This window comes from Dromiciops gliroides, chromosome 1 (genome assembly GCF_019393635.1).
Source record: "Dromiciops gliroides isolate mDroGli1 chromosome 1, mDroGli1.pri, whole genome shotgun sequence".
NCBI lineage: Eukaryota > Metazoa > Chordata > Mammalia > Microbiotheria > Microbiotheriidae > Dromiciops > Dromiciops gliroides.
In genome coordinates this window covers 524,161,907-524,188,100 of record NC_057861.1, presented here as the reverse complement: position 1 = coordinate 524,188,100, position 26,194 = coordinate 524,161,907, and the positions used below count along the sequence as shown (strand labels likewise).

General features: G+C 40.0%; 1 protein-coding gene across 2 annotated transcripts in view; it reads right to left on the bottom strand.

Annotated features, from left to right (window-relative positions):
• GABBR2 (gamma-aminobutyric acid type B receptor subunit 2) overlaps positions 1 to 26,194 on the bottom strand; it is an 866,539-nt gene that overhangs the window by 196,366 nt on the left and 643,979 nt on the right. For both annotated transcript variants that reach the window (XM_043976613.1, XM_043976612.1), the window contains exon 9: positions 2,714 to 2,794. In XM_043976613.1, the coding sequence (XP_043832548.1) occupies positions 2,714 to 2,794 (81 nt within the window). The remainder of the gene's footprint in view (positions 1 to 2,713; positions 2,795 to 26,194) is intronic.

Below are 26,194 nucleotides of genomic sequence, written 5' to 3'. Positions count from 1 at the left end.
TTTAATGAAGGGTTATAAAAAGAAACTGCTGGTAGCCTTATAAGATTAAAAAAAACATTCTCCAGAATGAGTTCTTTTTAGGACTTCCTTCCCCCAAGCTCAGTCACTTCTATATTAAAAAAAAAATCAAAGAGATAACTCTCCAGAGGGCTCTGCTTTGTCTTTATAGAACATGGAACAATTTTAAATTGAAATTCAATAAATGCAGATTGTGAACAACCCCTGGGGTTGTGTGTGTTCTACACTCTGGGCTTTTTCCATGTGTAAATATATCCCTAGAGTTCTTAGTAGCTGAAGAGCAAATTGCATCTTTTAGGTCCTGAATGGGGAATTGAGACTGAGTTCTTAGCCCGGTCATTGACTCTGTTCTGAAATTTCAATATTGTTTAAAGGCTGACCAATGGTCTTAAAGTTGGAAAAGGACCTGGAGGAGGACTGTGTAGGTACAAATGATGTATGGTCAAGATGTCACAAGGCTTATGTGTTTGTATTGATGGCAACTGGAGGAGGGCAATACTTTTTCTATGCTTAGTGGGCAACAGAGGCAGCTTCCTAGGGTATCACATAGGGTGGGACACTTTGAAATATAGCTTTTTAAAAAGAATTATTTAGAATTTTATTTTCCCAAATTACATGTAAAATAAAAATTTTGACATCAATTTTTAAAAAACTTTGTGTTCCAAATTCTCTTCCTCCCTCTCTCCTCAACCCCCCAATAACTCAAGCAATTCAATATAAACTATACATGAGCAGTCATGTAAAACATGAAATATGGCTTTTTAATAAAATGGATTTTTTCATGCTAGAAAAGTCCATTTCCTTTGTTTAGGTGTGTGCAGGGCAATGAGGGTTAAGTGACTTGCCCAGGGTCACACAGCTAATAATTGTCAAGTATCTGAGGTCCTCCTGAATCCAGGGCTAGTGCTTTATTCACTGCACCACCTAGCTGCCCCAGGAAAAGCCCATTTCCAAGCTTTGTGTGTTAGAGTGAAACCTGCAATAGTGGTTCTTAATCCACAAGAGATGTACTTTTCACATGGAAAAAACACAATCTTTATACCTTGCCAAAGGCATACAAATGTCTGACCCTGGCTGTGACAGAAGGGACTTTCATTTGCGTGTTTCTTTTAGTATATCCAAAAGTTAAATCCTGTGAATGAAACTAAGTAACATGACAAAATAATTTAGGTTAAATAAGAAGTTATCATGTAAAATAATACAGGAAACAAGTCCAATAACTCTGGTAGCCACGGAGAGAGTAACTACAATAATTTGTGCACACAAGAATAATTTGGGGAAATGGCACCCAAAGGCTTTTGGGGGAACTAGGGCATTTTGGAGGTTGTTTGTTGAAATTGGAATTTACCTTTCTGTCTTATAAGCCTTGTTTGTGGAGCATGAACAATTGTGACTCATTTCTCCCTTTTCTGTGGTCTCCAAATAAGCCACCTCCAGCTAGGTCTTAGCTCAGCTTGAGGGAAGACTCAGTGGACTTGTATACTCACTGACTCTAATGCTATCCAGCCCCCATGGTATCACAACAGGGGTCTCCAGGCTGCTGACTGTACAGCAGGCTGCCTCCTTGCCTTAATCCAGGCCATGCTTCCAAATGGATTGATGCATATCACTTTCCATGTACATAATAGCATAAGGGAGATTTCCATCCCCCATGGAAATCCAAAGTACTATGCCAAGTGGCCTACTATGGCAACTGGTGGTACAGTGAGTCAGGAACACCTGAATTCAAATACAGCCTCAGATACTTTCTAGTTGTGTGATCCTGGGCAAGTCACTTAACGTCTGCTTTAGTTTGCCCAACTGTAAAACAGGAATCATGACAGCATCTCTCCTTCAGGGTTGTGGTGAGGATCAAATGAAATATTTGCAAAGCACTTATCACCTTACCTGGTACATAACAGGAATTATATAAATGATTAATCTCTTCCCCCTTCCCTTCCCAAGTGACCTTGGGTTATTAGAGATAATTGCATAATGTCACACCATTCCCCTCCACTTGATTTTTTTTTTTTGTGGAGCAATGAGGATTAAGTGACTTACCCAGGGTCACACAGCTAGAAAGTGTCAAGTGTCTGAGGCCGGATTTGAACTCAGGTACTCCTGACTCCAGGGCTGGTGCTCTATCCACTGCGCCATCTAGCTGCCCCCCCTTCCACTTGGTTTTAAAGCAGCCTACCTATCTTGATACCTGATAGCATCTTCCACAAATCTGATTTCTGACTTGAGGCCCAGTGAAGATACTCAGCAATTTGTCTCTAAGACCTACATATAATAACATTTTGATGTTTTGGTCTGAACTTGTGATTTCATCAATGTAAGGAACTCATGGTATAGAAACTCCCACCATAGATGCAGATTGGCACCTCCATCTTGTAACTTAGAATTTTAGAGAGTTGCCTGGGACCAGAGAGGTTAAGAGAGTTGACTGAGATAAAATATCCAGTATTGTGTCAGGAGTAGGACTTGAACCCAGGACTTCCTGATTTCAAAGCCAGATCTGTATCTGGCCTGCTGCATCACAATAAGATAATAATTAGAAAGCGCTTAGTACAGTGTCTAGCACATAGTAGGCACTATAGAAATGTTAGCTATTATTATTGTTGTTGTTATCATATAATATGTGCCCCTGGGTTACTGGGGATGTTTACATATCATCATAGCATTCTTTGATTGAACTTCAAGCAATTCATCCTACCTTGAAATCTGATGGTGTCATTGATGATTTCCAACGTGTCAGCTACAGCATTGTATTCACCCACCTTCACTTCACTACTATCTGTAGAAAAACCAATAAGGGTGGATTAGATCAAGTTCTCCTTTTTTTTTTTTTTTTTTTTGTGTGAGGCAATGGGGGTTAAGTGACTTGCCCAGGGTCACACAGCCAGCAAGTGTCAAGTGTCTGAGGCCGGATTCGAACTCAGGGACTCCTGAATCCAGGGCCAGTGCTTTATCCACTGCGCCACCTAGCTGCCCCCTAGTTCTCCATTTTTTATTCATTTGCTAAGATGTCTTTTTCCATGTGCTCTTTTCTTCAGCTGCCACAGATGGTGCCTAAGCCCCTGTTCTATTATTTTTCCCAATCCCCCTACCTTGAACATAACCCCTTCCACTCAATCCTCAACATCTATGTACACCACCATTGTCATTTGCCTAATTTGTCATGTTGATCAAACCATCCCACTTCTCAGTGACTTTTGGGGCTTTCCCAACTTGTCTAAGATCTTCATCCCCTGCTTTAAAGCCCTCCCTCAAATGTGAAGCCCACTTTCTGTCCCCTTTCTCCCTTCCCATGGTCCATCATCTACATTTGTGATGGGCAGACCTCATCCTTATACACAGAGGGAGCTGGCTGGTCCTTGGTAACTGTCTGCACCCTGAACACATACAACTTGTGCTTCCTTGCCCCTGCGTCTTTCCCGGGTTCATAAGATTTAGGGCTAGAATAGACTCATTTAGTCCCACCTTCTTATTTTGTAGGCAGAGAAACTGAGACTGAGAGATGAAATGATGTGCAACAAATTATACAGGTACTAATAGCGTAGTTGGGAATCAAATCAATGTGTCTGACTCCAAAGACAATGTTCTCTCCTCTCTAACGGTTAGCCTTTTCTTTTTTTCTTTTCTTTTCTTTTTGTTTTTTTGGTGGGCAATGGGGGTTAAGTGACTTGCCCAGGGTCACACAGCTAGTAAGTGTCAAGTGTCTGAGGCTGGATTTGAACTTAGGTCCTCCTGAATCCAGGGCTGGTGCTTTATCCACTGTGCCACCTAGCTGCCCCTGTTTTGCTTTTTCAAGGGAAGAAAGTGCCTTTGCTCATCTCATTCCTCAAGCTTGGAATGTCCTCCCTCTTCACTAGTTGAATTCCTACCTTTCCTTTAAGGCTCACCTCAAAGGCTATCTCCTTCAGCAAGTTGCCCTTGATTTCCTGTCAGTGACTACCTTTCCCTTGGAAATTTACATAGCATCTTGCACTATTTAATTCACATATTGTATGTTTTAGACTTGGAGTCAGGAGACCTGGGTTTGAGACCCACTTTTTTTTTTTGGTGAGGCAATTGGGGTTAAGTGACTTGCCCAGGGTCACACAGCTAGTAAGTGTTAAGTGTCTGAGGCTGGATTTGAACTCAGGTCCTCCTGAATCCAAGACCAGTGCTCTATCCACTGTGCCACCTAGCTGCTCCTGAGACCCACTTCTCATGCTTATTTGATGTGTGGCCATAGGTAAGTCACAATATCTCTGATCCTCAATTTTTCACATTTCTAACTTGGTGATAATAAAACTTGTACTACCCAGTTCATGGGGCTTTATAGAACCTTGAGGCACTATAGAAATGTGAGTTATCATCATTATTATTATTAAAATCAATTTTTAATTTTGTGATATATAATTATACTTTATACATATATCAAACATAGATATAAAATACCCATACATGAATATGACATATAATATAAATTTCTACATTATTACATTTAGATATACCTAGATATATTCTCATACATATAACTTAGTTTTAAAAATTCTTAAATGACTATTTTATAAATAACATATTAATAATGCTGACTTTGATATTCAGTTGTATGGACAGTCCATCAGGTTGGTCAATCAGTACATAGATCTTAAAAGGACATTGCATATGGACAGCAAGCTAGTTCTAGAATTTAATAGAAGATCACACTTGGTAATAGTTTCTAACTATCCTATACAATCTGCTGAAACAAATGAAAAAACCTTATGTTTGTAACATCAGTATTTTTCTACTGATGTTTTATGGATATGAATTATATAATACTTTAATTTCTTTTAAACATTTCAATTAAATTGCATTTTGTTCCTATGAACAAAAGTAGTCCTCCTTTTCTCTTCCTCCCTCACTCCCTTTTCTCCACTGAGAAAACTAGAAAAACAAACTTTTGTCACAAACATGTATAGTCAAGTAAAACAAATTCCCACATTGGCCATGCCAAAAAAAAAATGTTTCTCCCTGCCCTCTGAGTCCATCGTCTCTCTATCAGGAGGTGGGCAGCACATTTCATCATGAGTTCTCTGAAATCATAACTGGTCATTGCATTGATTAGTTACTAAGTCTTTGAAAGCTGTTTGTCTTTACAATATTGTTTTATTTTAAAAAATTTAGTATTTTATTTTTTCCAATTACATGTAAAGACAATTTGCAACATTCATTTTTTGAAAGATCTTGAGTTCCAAATTTTTCTCCCTGCCTCTTTACCTCCCTCTCCAAAACGGCAAACAATCTAATATAGATTGTATATGTGCAATCATGTAAGACATATTCCCACATTAGTCATGTTTTGAAAAAGAAATAGAACAAAAGAAAAAAAAACATGAAAAAAAGTGAAAATAGCATGCTTCCATCTGCTCCATAGTTCTTTCTCTGGATGTAGAGAGCATTTTCCATCATGAGTCTTGGCATTGTCTTAGATCATTGTATTGCTGAGAAGAGCTAAGTCTGTCACAGTTGATCATCACACAATGTTACTGTTACTGTGAACAATTTTATAATATTGCTGTTTGTAATCCCTGGGTTTTACTTTCTTTACTGTAAAACAAGGTGGGGTAGACTAGAATCTCTCTAAGAGTTCTAGTTCTTACAAACAATATTGTTAATGGAATCTCTGAAGAGTCTAATTTTCCCATGAGCAATGGAGGGACATATAATGGGTAGATGACTGGAGTGCACTACCAATGATGATTTGCATTCAACAAGTGGAAGAAAAAATATCATCCAGGACATACATGATCAGAAAAGGAAGTGGGTTTGTCATGTAATGAGATGGTAACAGATGGATGACTTCAGAGATACTCTGGTATAAGACCTGGAAGGCCTCTGCCACACTGGGCACTCCTCTTTGGAGGAGGAGGAGGAGGGGGAGGAGGAGGAGATTCGAGTCTATCCTCCCATTCCTGCCCAAGTGATTTTCCTTAAGTCTAAGCTCTGACTCAACTCCACTGGGTTTCTATTATCTCTAGGATAAGATGTAAATTCCTGCTTAACTTTTTTTTTTTTTTGGCGGGGCAATGAGGGTTAAGTGACTTGCCTAAGGTCACACAACTAGTGTCAAATGTCTGAGGTCGGATTTGAACTCAGGTCCTCCTGAATCCAGGGCCGGTGCTTTATCCACTGCGCCACCTAGCTGCCCCTGCTTAACTTTTAAAGTTCCTCACAACCGGACCCCAGTCTATACTTCCAGCTTCATTGGACATTCCTCCTTCTCCCACATTCTGTAATTCAGCCAAGCTGGTCTCTCCCTTCTTCAGAGATGACAGCAGATCTTCTGTCTCCATGTCTTTTTGCCAGTCATCCCCGTGCCTGGAATTTGTTCCTTCTTCCTCTTGACTTCATAGAATCCTTCTCTTCCTTCATCAGCACCATCTTCTACAAGAAGCCTTTCCCAGTACTTCCTTTCCCACTGCCTTCTCTCCTAAATGGCCTTATATTTAACTATTTTGTATTTATTTGAATTGTTTCCTCATATTTATGATCTATATCCTTAAATATGTACATGCATATACATATATACACATACACACATACATATAAACAAATATACATACATATTATATATATGTATGTGTGTATATATATATATATATATACACACATACATACACACATGGGAGAGGCTTGTTGTCTTCCTCATTTGAATGTACATTCCTTGTGAGTAGAGACTGTTTTTTTAATTAATTAATTCATCCATCTATTTATTTATTCAGTAATTCATTCATTTATTTTACTCATTCATTCATTCATTGATTTATTTTCTATCTATCTATCTATCTATCTATCTATCTATCTATCTATCTATCTATCTATCTATCATCTTTGTGGGGCAATGGGGGTTAAGTGAGTTGCTCAGGGTCACATAGCTAGTATGTGTCAAGTGTCTTAAGGTCAAATTTGAACTCAGGTCCTCCTGAATCCAGGGCCAGTGCTCTATCTACTGCGCCACCTAGCTGCCCCCTAATTTTTTTTTAACATTCATTTTTAAAAATATTGAGTTTCAAATTCTCTCCTTCCCTCCCTCCCTCCCTCCCTCTCTCTCCTCTCCCTTCCCTCTCATGGAGGCCATAATGACTATTATTTATGTGTCTTATCCCCCTTTTAGACTGTAAAGGTCCATGAAGTCAGAGACTATATCTTATTTAAACTTTATGTCTTTTTCGGCACCTAGCTCAGACCTCTCTACACAGTAAGCATTTAAGAAATGTTGGCGGCGGGGAGGAGAGACGCTAGGTGGCGCAGTAGATAGAGCACTGGCCCTGGAGTCAGGAGTACCTGAGTTCAAATCCGACCTCAGACACTTAACACTTACTAGCTGTGTGACCCTGGGCGAGTCACTTAACCCCAATTGCCTTACTTAAAAAAAAAAAAAAAAAGAAATGTTGGCTGGGGGCAGATAGGTGACACAATGGATAAAGCACCAGCCCTGGATTCAGGAGGACCTGAGTTCAAGCGACCTCAGACCCTTGACGCTTACTAGCTATGTGACCTTGGGCAAATCACTTAACCCTCATTGCCCTGGCCCGCCCCCCCCCAAATGTTGGCTGAATTGAATTAAACTCATTCTGCTTATCTTAATTTAGAATCCAAACCTTCTTGGAATTTACATATAACTCGGGGACTTCTCTCAGTATGTCAGAGCACAGGTGGCTATTTTTTGGCAGACAACAGTTTTAACACCTTTAGCAAGATAGAAGTTTTTTGTTTTTGTTTTCTTTTGTTTTTGTTTGTTTGTTTTTGCTTTTTCCTTCCAGCTAATTAGATGGAGAATTTAGTTTATTTTTCTAAATTCCCCACTCTCAGTTCCACTTGCTTCTTCATCCACATGTGGTAGTCACGGGCAGCAAGGTGGCGCAGTGGATAAAGCACCAGCCCTGGATTCAGGAGGACCCGAGTTCAAATCCGGCCTCAGACACTTGACACTAGCTGTGTGACCCTGGGTAAGTCACTTAACCCTCATTGCCCTGCAAAAACCAAAAAACATACGTGGTAGCCAGAAGTGGCAGATGATGCTGTCATAGACTTGTCTCTACAGCAGTAGTGTGAAGTCAGCCATTGATTGTTTTTTTCCAATCAGAGGTTGGATTTCAACTGGGAGAGAGGAAGATAAAGAGGAAGAAGGAGAGCAATAGGAGGGAAGGAGAGCATTCTAAGCATGGAGAAAGGCCTGAGCAAAGAGTAGTAAGGATTCCTGGAAAGAGTCTGGGGCCAATGACTGGTCCGGTTTGGTCTGGAGCACAGAGCATGTGGAGAGTAGTGTGAGATGCTTTAAAGTTATAGTACAAAGGGTCTTTCAGGGTGATTGAAATCTACCGACTTTTCCTAAAATTCATGAGATCTCTTGAGTTCTCACAAAAATTTAGAAAACTTCAAGAAACCAAATCTAGTAATTCATACTTCTGACTCTTTGTTCCTTTGACTTTTAGGAGGAGAATGAAACATCCGTCAACAGCTTCCTCCTCACAGAGAGATTCCATGCCTTTTGGTGAATGCTATAGGATGCTGACCTGCTGTTATGCTGTGCTGTCAAGCCCATTTCTCGAAATGTCACATTAGCAAAACCCAGTGGTAATCACTGTGCTGTCGAATTCTCACATTGGACTTTTAAAGGGCTAATGTGAAAGGAAAGGTTGAACTCCTACTGCTCTGTGTAGGAAGCCTTTATTTATTTATTTTGGTGGTAGGGCAAAATCGCATGAAATATGCAGAATAGCCCAGAATAACCAGAAGCCAGAAGGCTGCTTGCTAGTACCCTACCAATACACTGGGTGACACATCCCATCCCAGGTTTCTATTGTGCCTGTCTGGTCATGGCATGGTGACTCATTCATCCTGGATTGTCAAACCACAGTAATATTGAATAAATGCTGGGTAAGGGGCAGCTAGGTGGCTCAGTGGATAGAGCACTGGCCCTTCAGTCAGAAAGAACTTAGTTTAAATCTGACCTCGGGCACTTACTAGCTGTGTGACCCTAGGCAAGTCACTTAATCCTATTTGCCTCAGTTTCCTGAGCTGTAGAAAGAAATGGAAAACTACTCCAGTGTCTTTGACAAGAAAATCCCAAAGAGTGAGTCACAACTGAAACGACTGAACAACAAACAACAAGGTTGCAGGTGACAACTTTCTTGTAAACCAAACTTAAGGATATGACAATAAAGAAAAGTCAAGAAGCATCTCCACTTGCAACACCTGGGATGAGGTTGTTTCCATGTAATTTGCCATAATGACTTTCCTGATATAATTCCTATGCGACTGATCTCTTGGAATTCACTCCTTTTTTTATCTCTACCTCCTAGACTTCATACTTTGAGACTCGGTTTAAGCATCATCTTTGTGAAACAGACCCTCTCACTTCTTACACCCCAGGCTATCCACTGGCTCAGATATTATCCAGGGGCCAGGGGCCCACTAGGAGCAGGGAGTCTTTCCCTCCAACTTTTCTTTCAATACTCTCTTCCCTTTTGCTAGATCCCTACCCCTGTGGGCCAGAACCAATAGTTCCTGATTTACTCTAACACTTGAGCTCATTATACCCTTCAAAATGTTAGTGGGCTGGGCAAATCTATTTGTCCTCAGCATACCTCTGGGACCCATGGCTGGAGGGCATACACTTCTAGATGAAAAAGGAGTCATGAACTACAATCCTGATATGTTGGAGGACCAAAGGGCTTTACCATCTACAGTGTTACTATGTGTGCCCTCCCAAACCCTGGGCACTTAAATCTGCCCAGTTGATGATTACCTAAGGTCTCTTGCCACTGGTCTTTCCAACTGGCCTGTAGCCAAATCCTTCTATATGTGTTATTACCTCTGATTAGAATGTGAACTCCTTCTTGAATGCAGAGACTGTCTTAATTTTCTATTTGTATTCCCAGCAATTAGCAGAATTCTTGCCATATAGTAAATGCTTTAAAAAATACCTTTTCAAGTCATTCATTCAAGCCTTTTCTGGTCATCTTGATGCTAATACCTTCCTCTGCCAAATCCCCTTGTATCTATTTTGCATATATCTTGTGTATAGCTATATATGTATGTATGTGTGTACACACACACACACACACACACACACACACACACACACGTGTTGTTTTCCCAATTAGAATGTAAGCTCCTTGAGGGTAGGTACTCTTTTACTTGTTCTTTGTACCCCAAATGACCAAAATGGTGCCTGGAATATAATGGTGCTTAATAAATACATAGAGGTAATAAATGCTTGTTGATTGATTGACCTAAGCTAACTAAGTCAGCTCCAGCATGAATCTTTTATACCGAATTGACACTTGGGAAGGTTCTAAAGCCTATCTTCAGTACTGAGCTCCAGTCCTGTATTCCCAACTGCCTGACTTCCCACCAGCATCTCAAACTCAGCATGTCTAACACTGAACTTATCATCTTCCTCCCTAGAATAGCTCCTCATCTTCTAACTTTCCTATTTATGTTGATGTTTCTAATTTTCCCATTCATTCTCCTAATCGTTTGAGCAAATACTTCAAGTGGATCATTACTCCTAATGTCAGGGGTTCATGATCCCTACCTCAGCTACCCCAGAGAGGAGAGAAGACTCAAGGGCAAAGCTGTCACTGACCTTGTGAAACAGAACCAGGTGCTCAAACCCCAAACACCACAGTATAGGAGGAAGTCTTGGACGTGGAGTCGAAACATAAATAACTTTCATAAAGTACTTTTGACCATATCCTGTCACCGTACAGATCTCCTTTCTTCCCATTGTCTGCTGAATTGTAGGGCCTGTTTGGACTTGTTAAAGTGGGAGAAAATCATAGTATTCTCATAGGAGTATTTGGGCTTATTGGATAAAAGCAAAGCCTTGGTGAAAATAGTGGAGCAATAATAAAAACAACTCACCTTTATGTAATATTTTATGTTTCATAAGGTACTTTCCTGTGAAGGAGTGGGAGCATTATTATCAGTATTCTATAAATAGAAATTCTATAAATTATAAAGCTCTGAGAGCTTTGCCCATGGTCCCATAGCTATTAAATGTCAGATCTGGGATTCAAACTCAGGTCTTAGAGTCCACGTTTAATGATCTTTCCACTGTCTCAAGACAAAAGCAATGGTGTTTGGGAAGGGGGAATTTAGTTGGTTCTCCTTTCTTCTCCTTACTCTGCCAGGGAGGTGAAGTAGCAACAGAATCTTCAGGAACAGAGATGACTGGGGATTAATGGGAGATTGTCCATGGAGAAAGACTGAGATGGCTAATGATACACAGGGCTGAAAGGAGGTGGGGATAGGAAGCCAATGTTTTTGTTTCTTTGACATTGGCCATCCTCTCATTTCTCCTTAAACTTTAACTCTGCCTCCTCTCTTTCTATAATGCCAAGCCTCCACTTTTTCTTTCCTCTCTCTCCCTTCATCTCTTTCATCCATCATTTCCTGCTCCCTTTCTTTCTTTTTTCTTCCTTCCACTCCTCTCTCCCTCTCTTTTTCTCCTCTCTTATTTACCCTTTCATCTTCTCTCTGTCTCCCGTTCTTTCCCTTTTCTCCCTCTCTTTCCTCCTCTCCCTCATCTTCTTCTCTCTCCTCTCTTATACCTGTCATTCTCCCTTATCCTCTCTTCTTTCCTCTCTTTCCCTTTTTCTCTTCTCTCTTCTCCCTCTCTCCTTTCTTTTCTCTACCTTCTTTCTTCCCTCTCTTTTTTTGCTTTCCCCTATCTCATCTTTCCTCCCTTTGCTCCATCTCTCTTCCTTTTTCTCTCTTTGCCCCATTCCTTTTTTTCTATCTACTCTCCTCCTTTTCTCCCTTCTCTCTCTTCCCTTTACTCCCTTTCTTTGTTTTTACTCTCATTTTTCTTTCTCCCCATTCCTTCCTTACATCTCCTGTTCTCTTCTCTTTTTCTTTCTTCTCTTTCCTTTCCCTCCTTCTTCCCTTCACAAATTAGGAAATCGGACTCATTATATTCTTTGAACCATACACCCTGCTTTCTTTGGGTAAATGAGTTCTTAACAGGCATCTAATAAGAATCCCATTTGATTGTTTAAATTTGCTCCTTGATAACTGACCCTTTCTCTCTGCCAATTTACTTCAGCTGCTTGTTGGAAAACGGATCTCACTGACTTCTGTATCTGAGAAAACAGAGGAGTAAAATCATTTGTGAGAGCAGTTATCTTAAGAGGAGGCTTCAGAACCCATGCTTCGTGAGCTACATACATCCAAGTCTTAGGTTTCATTTGCTAAAACACTTCTGCACGAAATGCAAAGAAATATTGTATAGTAGCAGATACAATAGAATGCAGGTTAGTGCTTAGAGATCACCTATCCAAATCCTTCATTTATCAGATTAGGAAACGGAGGGGTTTGTGGTTTACCCGAAGTCATACAGCTCGGGCAGGAACACAGGGCTTCTGGCTATAAGTCCCCCACCCTTTCCAGTAAACCATGCTTACTCTTTGTTTTTCTGCAAAACAACTAAGCCCAAGAACAGTGAATCCCCGCAAAGTGTAGAATTCTGATCAATCGGCACATGCTTTATTTCTAGGAACTGAATAGGACAATAATTTGAACAGAATTTCAGGTGGTTAAATTTAGGGAACTGAAAAAGTCCAATCTCTAAATAGCCTTTGACTGTGGGGCTGAAGCACTTCACTTGATTGGGAAATGGATGTATTTTCAATCACTTTAAGGCTACAACGTTTTGTTCCTCTGAGGCAGCTAGTACACATAGCTGGGACGGCCACTACAAATGGACAATGAACCAGGCTCACAACTGAACAAGAAGAGAATGGGTTGAATCACCTTTGGGAAATTACTGAGTGCTTTTAGCAACCCTAAGTTTGTTGCTGAAACAAAGGCCCAACTTTTTTTTTTTAACACCAATATTCTTCTAGTGATGGTGTATGGTTGTGAGTCATCAAATAAATACCACAATCTACAAAGACCTGAAGGTGAGGATTATACCCACCATGCTCCTTTCTGTTGTCCTTTAGGTGATTTCCAATTTCGATTCTTCAGAGACTGCATTGTTGGATGACTCCCAGTCATCCAACATCGCTGGAAAAAATACTGTATTAAAAAGATAAGCCTTTTTCTTTCAAGGAGATACTTAGGGCCGGTAAAAACACTAGATGGTGGGGCAGCTAGGTGGCACAGTGGATAGAGCACTGGCCCTGGAGTCAGGAGGACCTGAGTTCAAATCCGACCTCAAACACTTAACACTTACTAGCTGTGTGACTTTGGGCAAGTCATTTAACCCCAATTGCCTTACAAAAAACAAAATAAAAAAAAATCCAAAACACTAGATGGTTTTCCAAAGGCAATCCAGCCCATTCTCTTGTTCAATAATGGGTCATTCTCCTTTCATAGCATTTAGCCAATAAACCGATGAACAGATATTTATTAAGCACCTAATATTTGCAGGCATTTTGCTAGATATATACTTATGGATTAGCTCTAGAGGGGTCTATTCAACCCCCTGTATAATAGACATTCCTAATCCACTTGGATGTGAATAATTAGGCTAACTTCCTTGGAGTCATTATGGATCTCATTTAAGAGGCCCTACAGTATTTTTTTTTTTTTTTTTTTTTTTTTAGTGAGGCAATTGGGGTTAAGTGACTTGCCCAGGGTCACACAGCTAGTATGTGTTAAGTGTCTGAGGCCGGATTTGAACTCAGGTACTCCTGACTCCAGGGCCGGTGCTTTATCCACTGTGCCACCTAGCTGCCCCGGCCCTACAGTATTATGGGACTTGATACAATCGACAAACATCTACAAACAGAAGTAGCCAGATGACCTCATTATCTATGGAGGATTTCTCCTTGACTTGGACTATGTGATGTTTCTCCTCCACAACAATGGTGAATATTTGTCTTGAGCATATATCTGGTTGGTTTCCCTGCGTCAGTTCTCTCCCCAATCTAACTCATCCTCCATCTAGCTATCAGAGTACATTTATTAAAGTATAGGTATGATCATGTCAATTCCCCCCACCCCCCATTCCCCAACCATTTACTAAACTCCAGTAGCTCCATATTGCTTTCAGAATCGAATGTAAAATCCTCTGGTGGGTGTTTAAAGATTTTCATAATCTTTCCCTTTCCAACCTTTCTATGCTTCTTACACCTTACTCTCGACCACATATTCTATAATCCAATGACATTGGTGTCCTTGTACCCTCAAACATGACATTCCATTTTCCTACTCACCTAATTTTTAATGGCCATCTCACATTCTTGGAATTCTCTCCCCACTTGCCTCAGTCTCCCAGCTTCTCTGGCTTTTTTTTTTTTTGGTGAGGCAATTGGGGTTAAGTGATTTGCCCAGGGTCACACAGCTAGTAATTGTAATTATAAATTATAATTATATATATTATATATGTATACATAATATATATAATTATAAATTCTTGATAGTACAGTGCCTGGCACATCCTAGGCACTTAATAAATACTTATTGACTGACTGACAATAGACACCAGACAGAGATCAGGGCAGTTATCAGGCCTAAGGAATATGACTTAGCTGGGGAAAGGAAGAGAATCCAAGTCAGAATTCAGGTGAGCATAAGCTATAGCCAGGACAGGCTGGGAGCCAGTGTGTGTTGGGAAATTAAAACCCAAGTGGCTGACACAGAAATGGGAATCCAGGAGCTGGAGCTATTTCAAGGTCTTCACAGGAGCAGGAAGAACACTATTGGAAGCATCTGGCTAAATGACCCCATCTGAGCTTTGACATTTCATGATAATAGAGCCTATTTCAGCCAGAGCCTCTTCTGATATCTTAGCATTAGTCCTGGCTCCTTGTGTTTTCTTTTTTTTTTCTTTTTTTTTGCGGGGCAATGGGGGTTAAGTGACTTGCCCAGGGTCACACAGCTAGTAAGTGTCAAGTGTCTGAGGCCAGATTTGAACTCAGGTACTCCTGAATCCAGGGCCGGTGCTTTATCCACTGTGCCACCTAGCTGCCCCTCCTTGTGTTTTCAATGCCAATGAACTGCTGGGCTCTGACAGTTGGGTGTCCAAATGACACATGAATTCTATAAGGTAAAGTTGCAGCAACATTCTTGAAGATGAGGGGGTACTCTTTCTTGTCAAAGCTAACCTCTTCTTGTGCCCTTGATACCATCCTCTCTCATCTCATCTGAGCCTTGTTTCATTAATCATCTTCCCTCTTGTCTTTTCAATCTTCCCTTCCATACTGATTTCTTCATCCTGCCTATAAACAAGCCTTGCTCAGATCTCCCTCCTGTCCTAAAGAGAGCTCCATTTTTTTTGGGCGGGGCAATGGGGGTTAAGTGACTTGCCCAGGGTCACACAGCTAGTAAGTGTCAAGTGTCTGAGGCTGGATTTGAACTCCTCCTGTGTCCTCCTGAATCCAGGACTGGTGCTTTATTCACTGCACTACCTAGCTGCCCCAAGAGATCTCCATTTGATACTGCAACCCCTCAAACTGTTGTCCTCTCTTCACACCTTAACTGCCAAGCTTCTAGAAAACATGGTCTATACTCATTGCCTCCCTGGATTTACCAACCACTAACTTTTCAAACCTCTGCAATGTGGCTTCTTTCCCTTTCATGCCACTGAAAGTGATTTATCCAAGTTCAACAATGACATCTGTATTGTCATCTATCTAAAGGACTCTTATCATTTTTATCTTTTCCTGAAATATCTATCCCTGCTGACCAACTGATAATTTACTCAATTAACAACCATTTATTAAACATTTGTATGCACTGGGCTAAGTGGTAGGGGTATAGAGACAAAAAAGAGAAATAGTTCCTGTCCTCAAGAAATTTCCATCCTATTAGGGTTAACAGGATGTACACATATAAATAAATACAAAATTTTTTTTTTCTTTTTTTGATCTAGATCTATGACTTCATTTCTATACAGAATGCCCAAGTGAGGGAGATTCCTTCTAGCAATGAAAATGGACAATTTATTTGCAACTTAGAATTTTAAGAGTTATCATTATTATTTTTTTTTTTGCAGGACAATGAGGGTTAAGTGACTTGCCCAGGGTCACACAGCTAGTAAAGTGTCAAGTGTCTGAATCCGGATTTGAACTCAGGTCCTCCTGAATCCAGGGCTGGTGCCTTATCCACTGTACCACCTAGCTACCCCCCTCATATACTTTCAAATGTTGGAGAAAAGGGGCAGCTAGGTGGCGCAGTGGATAGAGCACCGGCCCTGGAGTCAGGAGTACCTGGGTTCAAATCCGGCCTCAGACACTTAACACTTACTAGCTGTGTGACCCTGGGCAAGTCACTTAACCCCAATTGCCTCACTAAAAAAAAAATGTTGGAGAAAAAAGTTATTTGAAGAGACCAAAGTAGTTACATTGACCTACTTAAATGAACAACAAAAACTGTACAGAAGATGGAAGCAATATATTTAGTATTTATTCCCATCTTTCCAATCACATGATAAACATTCTAGTTCAAGCCCTCATCTTTTTTATTGCCTGTACTATTGCAAGAGCCTCCTAACTTTTCTTAGTTTATGTTTACTCATGTCTAAAAAGGACTCCTTCTTCACCTCTGCCTATAGATATCCTCTAACTTCAAAGCCCAACTCAAAGCCTACTTTTCTTATGAAGCCTTACTCATCTCTCTCTTTCCTTCTACTCCTGGTAAAAGTGATCATTCTGTCCTCAAATTTCTGATAGCATTTTGCCTAGAATTCTGCTTTGTTTGTATCACAATCTCCCCTGTATCCAAGTTAATTGTGTACATCTTTCTCTTGGTTATGTCTTACTCTGAGACTTCATCTTGGTGTGAAGGAGATGCTGGGTTCCCAAGGGTTAAGCCAGGAGAAAATAACTCCCAGATTCTGCCATTTTAGAAAGAATCTGAGTAGAGTGCCAATGTCAGACTGAATTTGGTGTCCAAGAACTAAACTGGCTAAGTATGGAAAAGCTCATCCCCAGTGGGTTGACCACTACATGACAAACTGTTTGTCCATCTGATAAAACAAATTAAAATACAAAACAGTTCTTATGTCCCATGTGTACTCTTTTTGCTTCCATATAATGGTGGTGGAGTAGTTAAGAATTCTGTAGCTCTTAACTGGTCTGTAAATGTTAGCCTAACTGTAGCTACTTTAGATGTGAGATCTTTGGCCAATGACCAAGAAATTGACATACTATGGGAAGAACTGAACTATGCTTATATTGATGTTTTCATGATCATTGTACAGTTTTCATGATAAAAGGAAGTTGCAGCTAAATGGAAAGTTGGTTCTTAGGTTCTTCTTGAAAAGGCAAACAGATTGGGACAAGTGGTTTCAGCATGTACCCAAACGCAAAAAGAAAAATAATTTCATAGACCGTTAGGTCATCTTCCTTTGAAGTGCTCAAGATGAGAATTAGCAAAAAGATGATCAGAAAGGTATTTGCCACTTATAAGCCAGCATCTGTTACAGAGTTGGAGAAATTCTACAAAGAGCTCAACCACACCCACCAAACTAAATCAATATATACTTTGATCCTTTGTGACTTCAATGGAAAGGTGGGTACAAGAGAAGATGGCAAAAATTATGTTGGAAAATATGTGTCAGTTTTGAGAAAACGAGAGGGAGGTCAAAGTTTTGTAGACTACTTAGAAGACATATTCCTATATATCATGAATAGTCTTCTAGAAGAGAGTTGAGAAGTATTAGAAATGGTAAACATCTCATATAATGACATTGACCATATCTTGCAGACAGGAAATGGCTAGTTAGTGATCTGGGAGTAACACAAAAATCAGCAGTCTGTCAAAGACCATTGATTAGAAAGATCAAAATCACATCAAATCAGAAGACTAAGGATAAGAGAATGACACTATAAAAAATGCAATGTCTTCATCCTGACCTATCCAAATGGTCTGCTAAGGATAAAAACTGGGAGGTAGAAAAAAGCAGATATAGTTATTTACCTAATATCACTATTTCCTAAAAAAAAGCTTAACTGATATAAAGCAGTTTTCATAATGAGGAGGCCAAAAGAGCCTAAATACCACCTAAGCCAACAAACACTTTATCTTTTTGCCAAGCCAAGAGACAAGGTTAGAATACAAATTCATCTGTGAAATACTATGGAGGAGGATAGTTCATGATTACAAATGGTATCACATCAAAAAAAAGAAAAACAGCAAAAAAGCAGTAGAAACCAAAAGAAGTCTATGAAAAGCTTAGCATAGGTCTCAGTTAAGCAATCAGTTGACTAGTGTTTTTAAACTTCCTACTATGTGTTAGATACTATTAAGGTGCCAGGGATATGAATATGATGAATGAAATAATCTCTAGAGTATTCACAGATGAAACTTCTAGAAGGTACTACTATATTTCACCAAAATTATTCTTTATATATTTTTCTTTCTTTCTTTCTTTTTTTTTTAGTGAGGCAATTGGGGTTAAGTGACTTGCCCAGGGTCACACAGCTAGTAAGTGTTAAGTGTCTGAGGCCAGCTTTGAACTCAGGTCCTCCTGACTCCAGGGCCAGTGCTCTATCCACTGTGCCACCTAGCTGCCCCTATTCTTTATATCTTGATCCTGTCCAATCAAAGTGAAAAAAAATATTGACTGGGCATAATAAAAAAGGATTTAAAAATGACTAAATATCAGATTAATTTAATTCATCTAGGGTTTTACTATGTTCTAGAAAGCAGACTAAAAAGCAGAGACTTCACCTTGCCAATAAAGCTATGGTTTTTCCAGTAGCAATGTATGGCTGTGAACGTTGGACTATAAGGAAAGTTGAGCACCATAGAATCGACACTTTTGAATTGTGGGGCTGGAGAAGGCTTTTGTGAGTATCTTGGACACCAAGGAGAGCAAATCCATCTGTACTTGAAGAAATTAATTCAGACTATTCTATTCACTGGAATGTCAAATACTGAGGCTGAAACTGAAATACTTTGGCCACATAATAAGACAACAGGACTCACTGGAAAAAAAAACCCAACCCACCCTGATTAAAGACAAAAAGAGAAGGGGATGGCAGAGAAAGATAGTGTCGTGGAATCAATGAACATGAGTCCGGACAGACTTTGGGAGACAGTAGAGGATGCTGTGGTCCATAGGGGTCGTGAAGAGTCAGACAGGACTGACTAACTGAATAACAACAGACACTGTGATAGGTTCACCAAATACAAAGGCCAAAATGAAATAGTTCCTGACTTATGAGGAGTTCTTAGGGAAAAAGAATGTTTGTAGGAAATGAATAAAAATTGGGGTCCAATTAGTTCATCAGATACTGGGAAATCTCTCCCCCAAAGTCTACGCTAATACCCATTTGTGACATGGAGCCAGATGACCAGGGGTTAAAAGAGTGGGTGGTAAGAAAGTATGTTAGTGAAAAGGAGGAGAGAGATGAGATGATACCTCTGTGGTGTGGAAGGACCAAAGAAAGGGAATAGTGGCTAGGCTAGAGAATGTTTGTAGCAATTAGGAGGTGGTAGGGGAGAGACTCAAGCTGAATGAGAGCAATGTGCTCTTGGAAGTAGAAGATGTGATCCAGAGCACAGGACTAGGGGTTCATCTTCTCAAGGAGTGAAGCTATCTCTTTTCCTGACTGGAGCAAAAGAAAAGAGAATGAGTGAAGGACATGGAATGTAATCTTCTCGAGGGCAGGATCTGTTTTGTTTTGTCTTTTGGTTTTTGTATCTTCAGAGCCTAGCATGATACTTGGCACGTAGTAGGCATGCAAAAAAAAATCTGGTTGATTTGAATGGAACTGAAGAGAGACACTGAGGCATTCTGAAATGTGGAGGGAGGAAGCTGGAGTGGCTCATGATGGATGGCCTTGATCATCTCAGTGAAGTAGGAGTACAAGTCATCTGCTGTTAGCGTGGAGAGTGGGGGAGTAGAGGAGGAAGGAAAAGATATGGAACAGAATAAAAAGTTTGACAGCAGTGAGGGTTCAGTTGAGGTTATGTAACATACATTTGGAGTGAATGAAATCAGTTCCATTTCAAGAGCTCTGGAAATGCTCAGCAGACCAGAAACAGGATTGTCTCTCATTTAACGCGCTGTTACTTGCCTGGGACCAAACTGTTCAAGCCTGAACCTCTGACCTGGCCTCTAACTAACTCCCATCTCAGATCTGGTTGTAATTCCTGGATCTTATTCTCCTTCTATTTCAGACACCACCTACTATCTCTGGCTCTCAACTCCATGACACCTCATCTGCCTGGTTCTAGGTTGCCTGCTGTTTGTGCCATGATTCTGAGCCCCACCTGCACACAAAATTCTCAGCCCTCTCTCCTGTTCCCAAATAGGAAAAGTTCAATCAGCACTATGGCTCTGGCTTAGTTTTAGTCCTTAAGAGGTGCTGATCTCAACTCAACATCTGAGGAACAGTAACAACTAAAAATTGGGTAAAGATTAATGTCACAGCAGAAAAGAACAAATAGCAAATGAATGAAATAGATTTTAACTTTTTTTTTTTAATCTACAAAACTAATGCCTTTAAGTAAATAGTCTGCTTTGATGCAAGAATAAGATTGGGGAAAGAGTTGACCTGTAGAGTTTCTGAATTGATTTGAAGAGCTTACTTCAAAGGAAGTGAACCTTTATTTGAGACCTCTGATTATCTGTACTTCTCCTCCCAGAAGGTGCAGATACCCTACTGGTGCCTCAGTTGTGGGTCAGGATTTTAGTAGACTTGGGGCAATTTTTGCTTACCTTACCCTCCCATCTAACCCAACACAAACACCCAATAACAAGGGCTGTTGTGAGGCAGGACACTATGGAATGGACCATGAGAAGTTTGAGTTAACTCTGCACCCAAGTGGATAGACCTGAAATCTAGCTGTGGGCCCTTTGCACAAGGATTATATAAGAACCATTCTATAATTTCATCAGAGAACTTTTGAGATCACCCTCCCCCCACTTCCTTATGGTGGCTTTTTTTTGTTTTTGTGAGTGCATTTATATATATATGTATATATATCTATTTCTTTTTTTCTTTTTGTGTGTGAGTGCATTTATATTAAAATATTTTTTTTCCCCATGAACTTTAGGGTTCCAAGTGGTCCATTGAACTCGATGAGGAAATAATTCTTGGGGAAGCTTTGGCAAGAGGAACAAAAACATTTTCTGATTAAGTCTCAGTGACTGGGCCTTCATGGGATGAATTAATTGGCTTGGATTCTTGGGAGAACAAGATTTTGTGGGAGGAGCCTTTCCTTTTCAGAAGAATGTTCACTCTCAGAGAACTCTGGGTTTCTTTTTTTCTTTTTTCTTTTTTTTTTTTTTGCCTTTTCCCTTCTATCTTTCTTTTATAGAGATTGTAAGAGCACAGCAGGTAGTGGTGAGATTTCTGTCTTTCCATGAGACAGAAGCACATGGGAGCAACATATGCTTACTTAAGCTGATAAGGGTACTGGTCTCCTTTTGACATTCTTCTTCCCTTTCTGAGCACAGGTCAGAGACCAGAGAACTGAAAGTATATTTTCCTGGACTGAGATATAATAGTAGCCAAAGCAGTAATGAAGTATCTTGGAGAAGCATATTGAAACTATGCATATTTATCTATGTGGCTGGAGAAGAGAGGTCATGGACAATGTCATTTCTGAACCTAATTAGAGGAGGGAGATTTTCTGGGCTTCATGATTCCAGGATCCAGCCTTCTAAGCCAGAGAGAAGAGAATCTCTGGGCAGCACTAGCTTTGAAGTCTGCATCCCAAGTAAACCTAAATTTGAGAGTTGTGGGACTTGATATTATAGTCAAAAAGGGGGAATTTCTTAAGTGATATACTAGTTATAGAAGATTGTTCATGTGGTCTCCTCAGCATGCCTGAGCCCCTGAAGCTAGAAAGGCAACAATGGACCAAAGCTACAACATGGTGACATAGAAGACTTCATTTTGCTCTCTATATTATTTGGACAGTGCAGGTCTAATGGGAAGCATGATTGGCACAATAGCCCCCAAGTGTATTTCACTTCTGGGGGAGCTCAAGTTCTCAGAGGATCTCTTTGGAGTATAAAAGATATGGGGAGAGACAGACAGACAGACAGACAGACACACACACACAGAGGGCTAGAGAGATTGAGAGAGACAGAAACAGAGAGATAGTGACAGACAGAGAGACACACACACATATTCTTTTACATTTTATGAAATAAAGATGGTCTTCTACCTAATATTGTTACCTTGAGTTCTCATTCAAGAGATGAAGACTCTCTTACCCATGTTTATGGAGACAAGACATGAGCTTTACTAGATAAAAATCATTTTTCCAAGGTAAACCCTTTGTGTGTGTGGGCAAAATGAAACAAAAAGAAACTGGTCTTTTAGGGGAACCTCACAAACTGGACCAGGCTGTGTGAGCCCAAAGTCTGTGATTAATGGGTCATGGGTCTAACTTAGGCAGTCAACTAGTCTTGAGTAGCTGAAATGTTTTAAGTTCCACAAATGTTACATTTCATGCAGGGGTCTAGGATTAGTAAAACTGACTCTTTCTGTTTGCCTATAAACATGCTCAGGTCTGCCCTATCTTGATTAAAAAAAAACTTCACTTGACTCTGTCATCCTTCAAGCTCTCATCATAAATCTCAGCCAAACTCCTAGAAAGCATCTTCTATACTTGATGCCACTGATGCTTCACCACCTACCCATTTCTCAACCATTTGATTGCTCCCTTTTTTAAAAAAAAATTTCACATTGATTTTTTTGTTTGTTTGTTTTTGTTTTCGCGGGGCAACGAGGGTTAAGCGACTTGCCCAGGGTCACACAGCTAGTAAGTGTCAAGTATCTGAGGCCGGATTTGAACTCAGGTCCTCCTGAATCCAGGGCTGGAGCTTTATCCACTGCGTCACCTAACTGCCCCCCTTCACATTGATTTTTTAAAACTTTGTCTTCTAAATTTTCTTCCTTCCTCCCTCCTCACCCCTCCCTAAGAAATCAAGCAATTCAATATAAGTTGCCTCTTCTTCCTATATACTTTTCTCTTTGGTGGCCCTATTCTTTCCTGGTCCTTCCACCTGTTTGACTCCATTTTGGGCCCTTTGGCTGTCCTGCCATCCATTTCTTGCCCCCTAAGCTTAGGTATCTCTTAGGCTTTACTCTCTTTTCATTCTATGCTTTTTCATTGGTGATCTCACCTGTACCTATGAGTTCAATGATTATCTCTATGTTGATGACATATATGTCATATACACACATATATTTATATTCACATACATTTTGATTTGCTAATTTTCTTCTTTACTTCAAACATTAGTTTGTGCTGGCTCTTTAAATATGTCACATATGTAATAACTAAAGATGAAATACATTTTACCTTCCTTCCCCATGTAAGCTCTTTGAGGGGAAGAATTTATCTAAACTTTGTAATTCTACCTGTGTAGAGTCTAGCTTACTGTGAATACAGTAGGCACTAACTAAATAAATATTGCTTAAGTTTGAACTTCACTATGAGTATTATTGCAAGCTGTAGATGAAAACTTGTGAGTCCATCTACATGTAGATTTCCTTTACTCTGCAATGTAAGTGATCAACCTAGTAATTTATTTGGAAAGCCAATTCTTTCAATGTGTACAAGGTTTTAATGCCCTTTTTTCATTAATGAGGATATAAGAGGAATTCAGTTTGTCCTTTTATAGCTGCATGTGCTGTTTTCAGCTCACAGACATACAATTCCATTTGATTTAAATTCTATAAAAAAGAGTTGTTTACACTCACTCCTATAACCAGTTTCTTAAATCATTGATGAAAGGATAAAGGCCACTTTGAACTACATGCAAATATATGACATTAATAATATTTGCATTTCGTTTACTCTTTCCTTTTTTCTCTTCTCTTTCTCAAAACAGTCTACATTTATACTTGAGAGTCACAAAGGAGTAAAAGGAAATAATTTATATGCAGGTGTACTTGAAACATTTGTTTAATGACCACGCACAGCTGTGTTTGGCTGAATTATAATACTGGAATCTATTAGCTGTGAAGACTTGGAAAAGGAACATTGTCATGTCTTGTTTTGGGGTTAGAAATAGAGCGCAACTAGATGTAAGACTGTGTTTTAGGATGAAATACTGGAACAGGATTAGGATTGGTATTCATAAAATGTCAGAGCTGGAACCTTAGGGATCAGCAAGACCAGATGAGAGATCTGAGGCCTAGAGAGATCCAATGACTTGTACAAAGTTAACCAGATATTTAGTGTCAGTGGAGGGATTTGAACTAATGCCTCACTACTCCTGGTACAGTGATTTCTACTGTTTCTCTATTTTGAGAGTCCTTAATTCATGAAACCTCCCAAAGTCATAACTCCCCTTCCCCACTATGGAGGTAGGACAAATAGCTCCATCCTTCAAGAACTTCATAGGAGATTACAGAAGTTCCTTCACAGTTAACATGACATTGCATTTCCCCCTCAGGTAACCAAAGCTCCTACTTGAAAACATTTTTAGCAATGGGGAGGTTTTAAAGTAGTGTCTGATACCAACCAATTGACAAACTTTTATTAAGTACCTACTATGTGCCAGGCACTATGTTAAGTGCTGGGGATATAAAGACAAAGATGGAACAGTTCCTGCCCTCAAAGAACTTATGTTATATGAATATATATGAGATAAATACAAAATGAATTGTATGAGGTCGTTTTTGGAGGGATGACATTACCACTTGGGAGGGGGGAATCAGCAAAGGCTTCAGGTAGAAGGTGGGGTTTGAGCTGTGTCTTTTTTTTTTAGTTTTAGTTTTTTGCAGGGCAATGAGGGTTAAGTGACTTGCCCAGGGTCACACAGCTAGTAAGAGTATCAGCTTCTTTAAGGTCACTTTCCTATGAGTATTTCCAATATCTAGCATAGTACTTGGCACACAGTACATGCTTAATTCCTGTTGATTGAGTCACATAGAAACCCTTTGAGGTAGGCACTAACTAAAGGTAGTATGATCTCCATTTTACAGATGAGGAGAGGGCAGCTGAGTGGCACAGTGGATAGAGCACTGGCCCTGAAGTTGGGAGGACCTGAGTTCAAATCTCACCTCAGACACTTATTGGCTGTGTGACCCTTGGCAAGTCACTTAACCCCAATTGCCTTAAACATCTGGGGTCATCTCCAGTTGCTCTGATGGATATCTTGCCACTGGACCCAGATGGTTCTGGAGGAGAGAGTGAGGCTGGTGACCTTGCACAGCCCTCCCTCACTTAAATCCTGCAAGTTATGACATCATCCCAATGTCTCTGTTCTCTTTGTGAATGGAGGACAAACAACAACAGATAAGGAACTGAGGTTCAGAGAAATTAAATGATTTACCTACTGTCACACATCTAGCATCAGAAATGAGACTTGAATGCAGGCCTTTCTGATAAACCTTAAAGTACTTTAGAAATGAGTTATTATTATATTATTATTCAATGGAAGTTAATGCAATCTTTTTATTATTGTTGTTCAGTCACTTTTCAGTCATGTCTGACTCTTTTTAAAAATTTTGTTTTGTTGTTTGTTTTTATAGGGCAATGAGGGTTAAGTGACTTGCCCAGGGTCATACAGCCAGCAGGTGTCAAGTGTCAGGCTGGATTTGAACTCAGGTCCTCCTGAATCCAGGGCTGGTGCTTTATCCACTGCACCACCTAGCTGCCCCCATGTTTGCCTCTTTATGACCCCATTTGGGATTTTCTTGGCAAGGATACTGGAGTGATTTGCTATTTCCTTCTCCAGCTCATTTTACAGATAAGGAAACTGAGGCCAACAGGTTTAAGTGACTAGCCCAGGGTCACACAGCTAGTAAGTACCTAAGGCCAGATTTGAACTCATGAAGATGAGTCTTCCTGACTCCAAGCCTGGCCTTCTATGCACTTTGCCACTTAGCTGCCCCATGTAATAAAACTCATCCTTTCCCAATCCTTGTTGTTAGCATTTAGTAACATCCCGGATACCCTAATGTCTTTCTGTTTGTTTCTGGCACCTGGTTCCACTACATCTTCTGACATTATCCTCAGAGACTCCAAAATTTTTGCTGATTAATCTTCTAATCTTCTGCCTTTATTGTTTTGGGAATATTTCTTCTTCTGTATATAATGGAAGTGGGATCACTTCTACTCTGTTTCAGCCACCCATCAATATGGTGGGTGACACACTAGACCTTACCATCACTCCAATTAGCTCTACCTCTCACATCTTGGACTCTGAAATTTCCCTCCCTTTCCAGTCTCTTGTCCTTTTACTTCTCTGATCCCTTTACCTCCTCCTCCATCCCCTTTAAAATGTCTG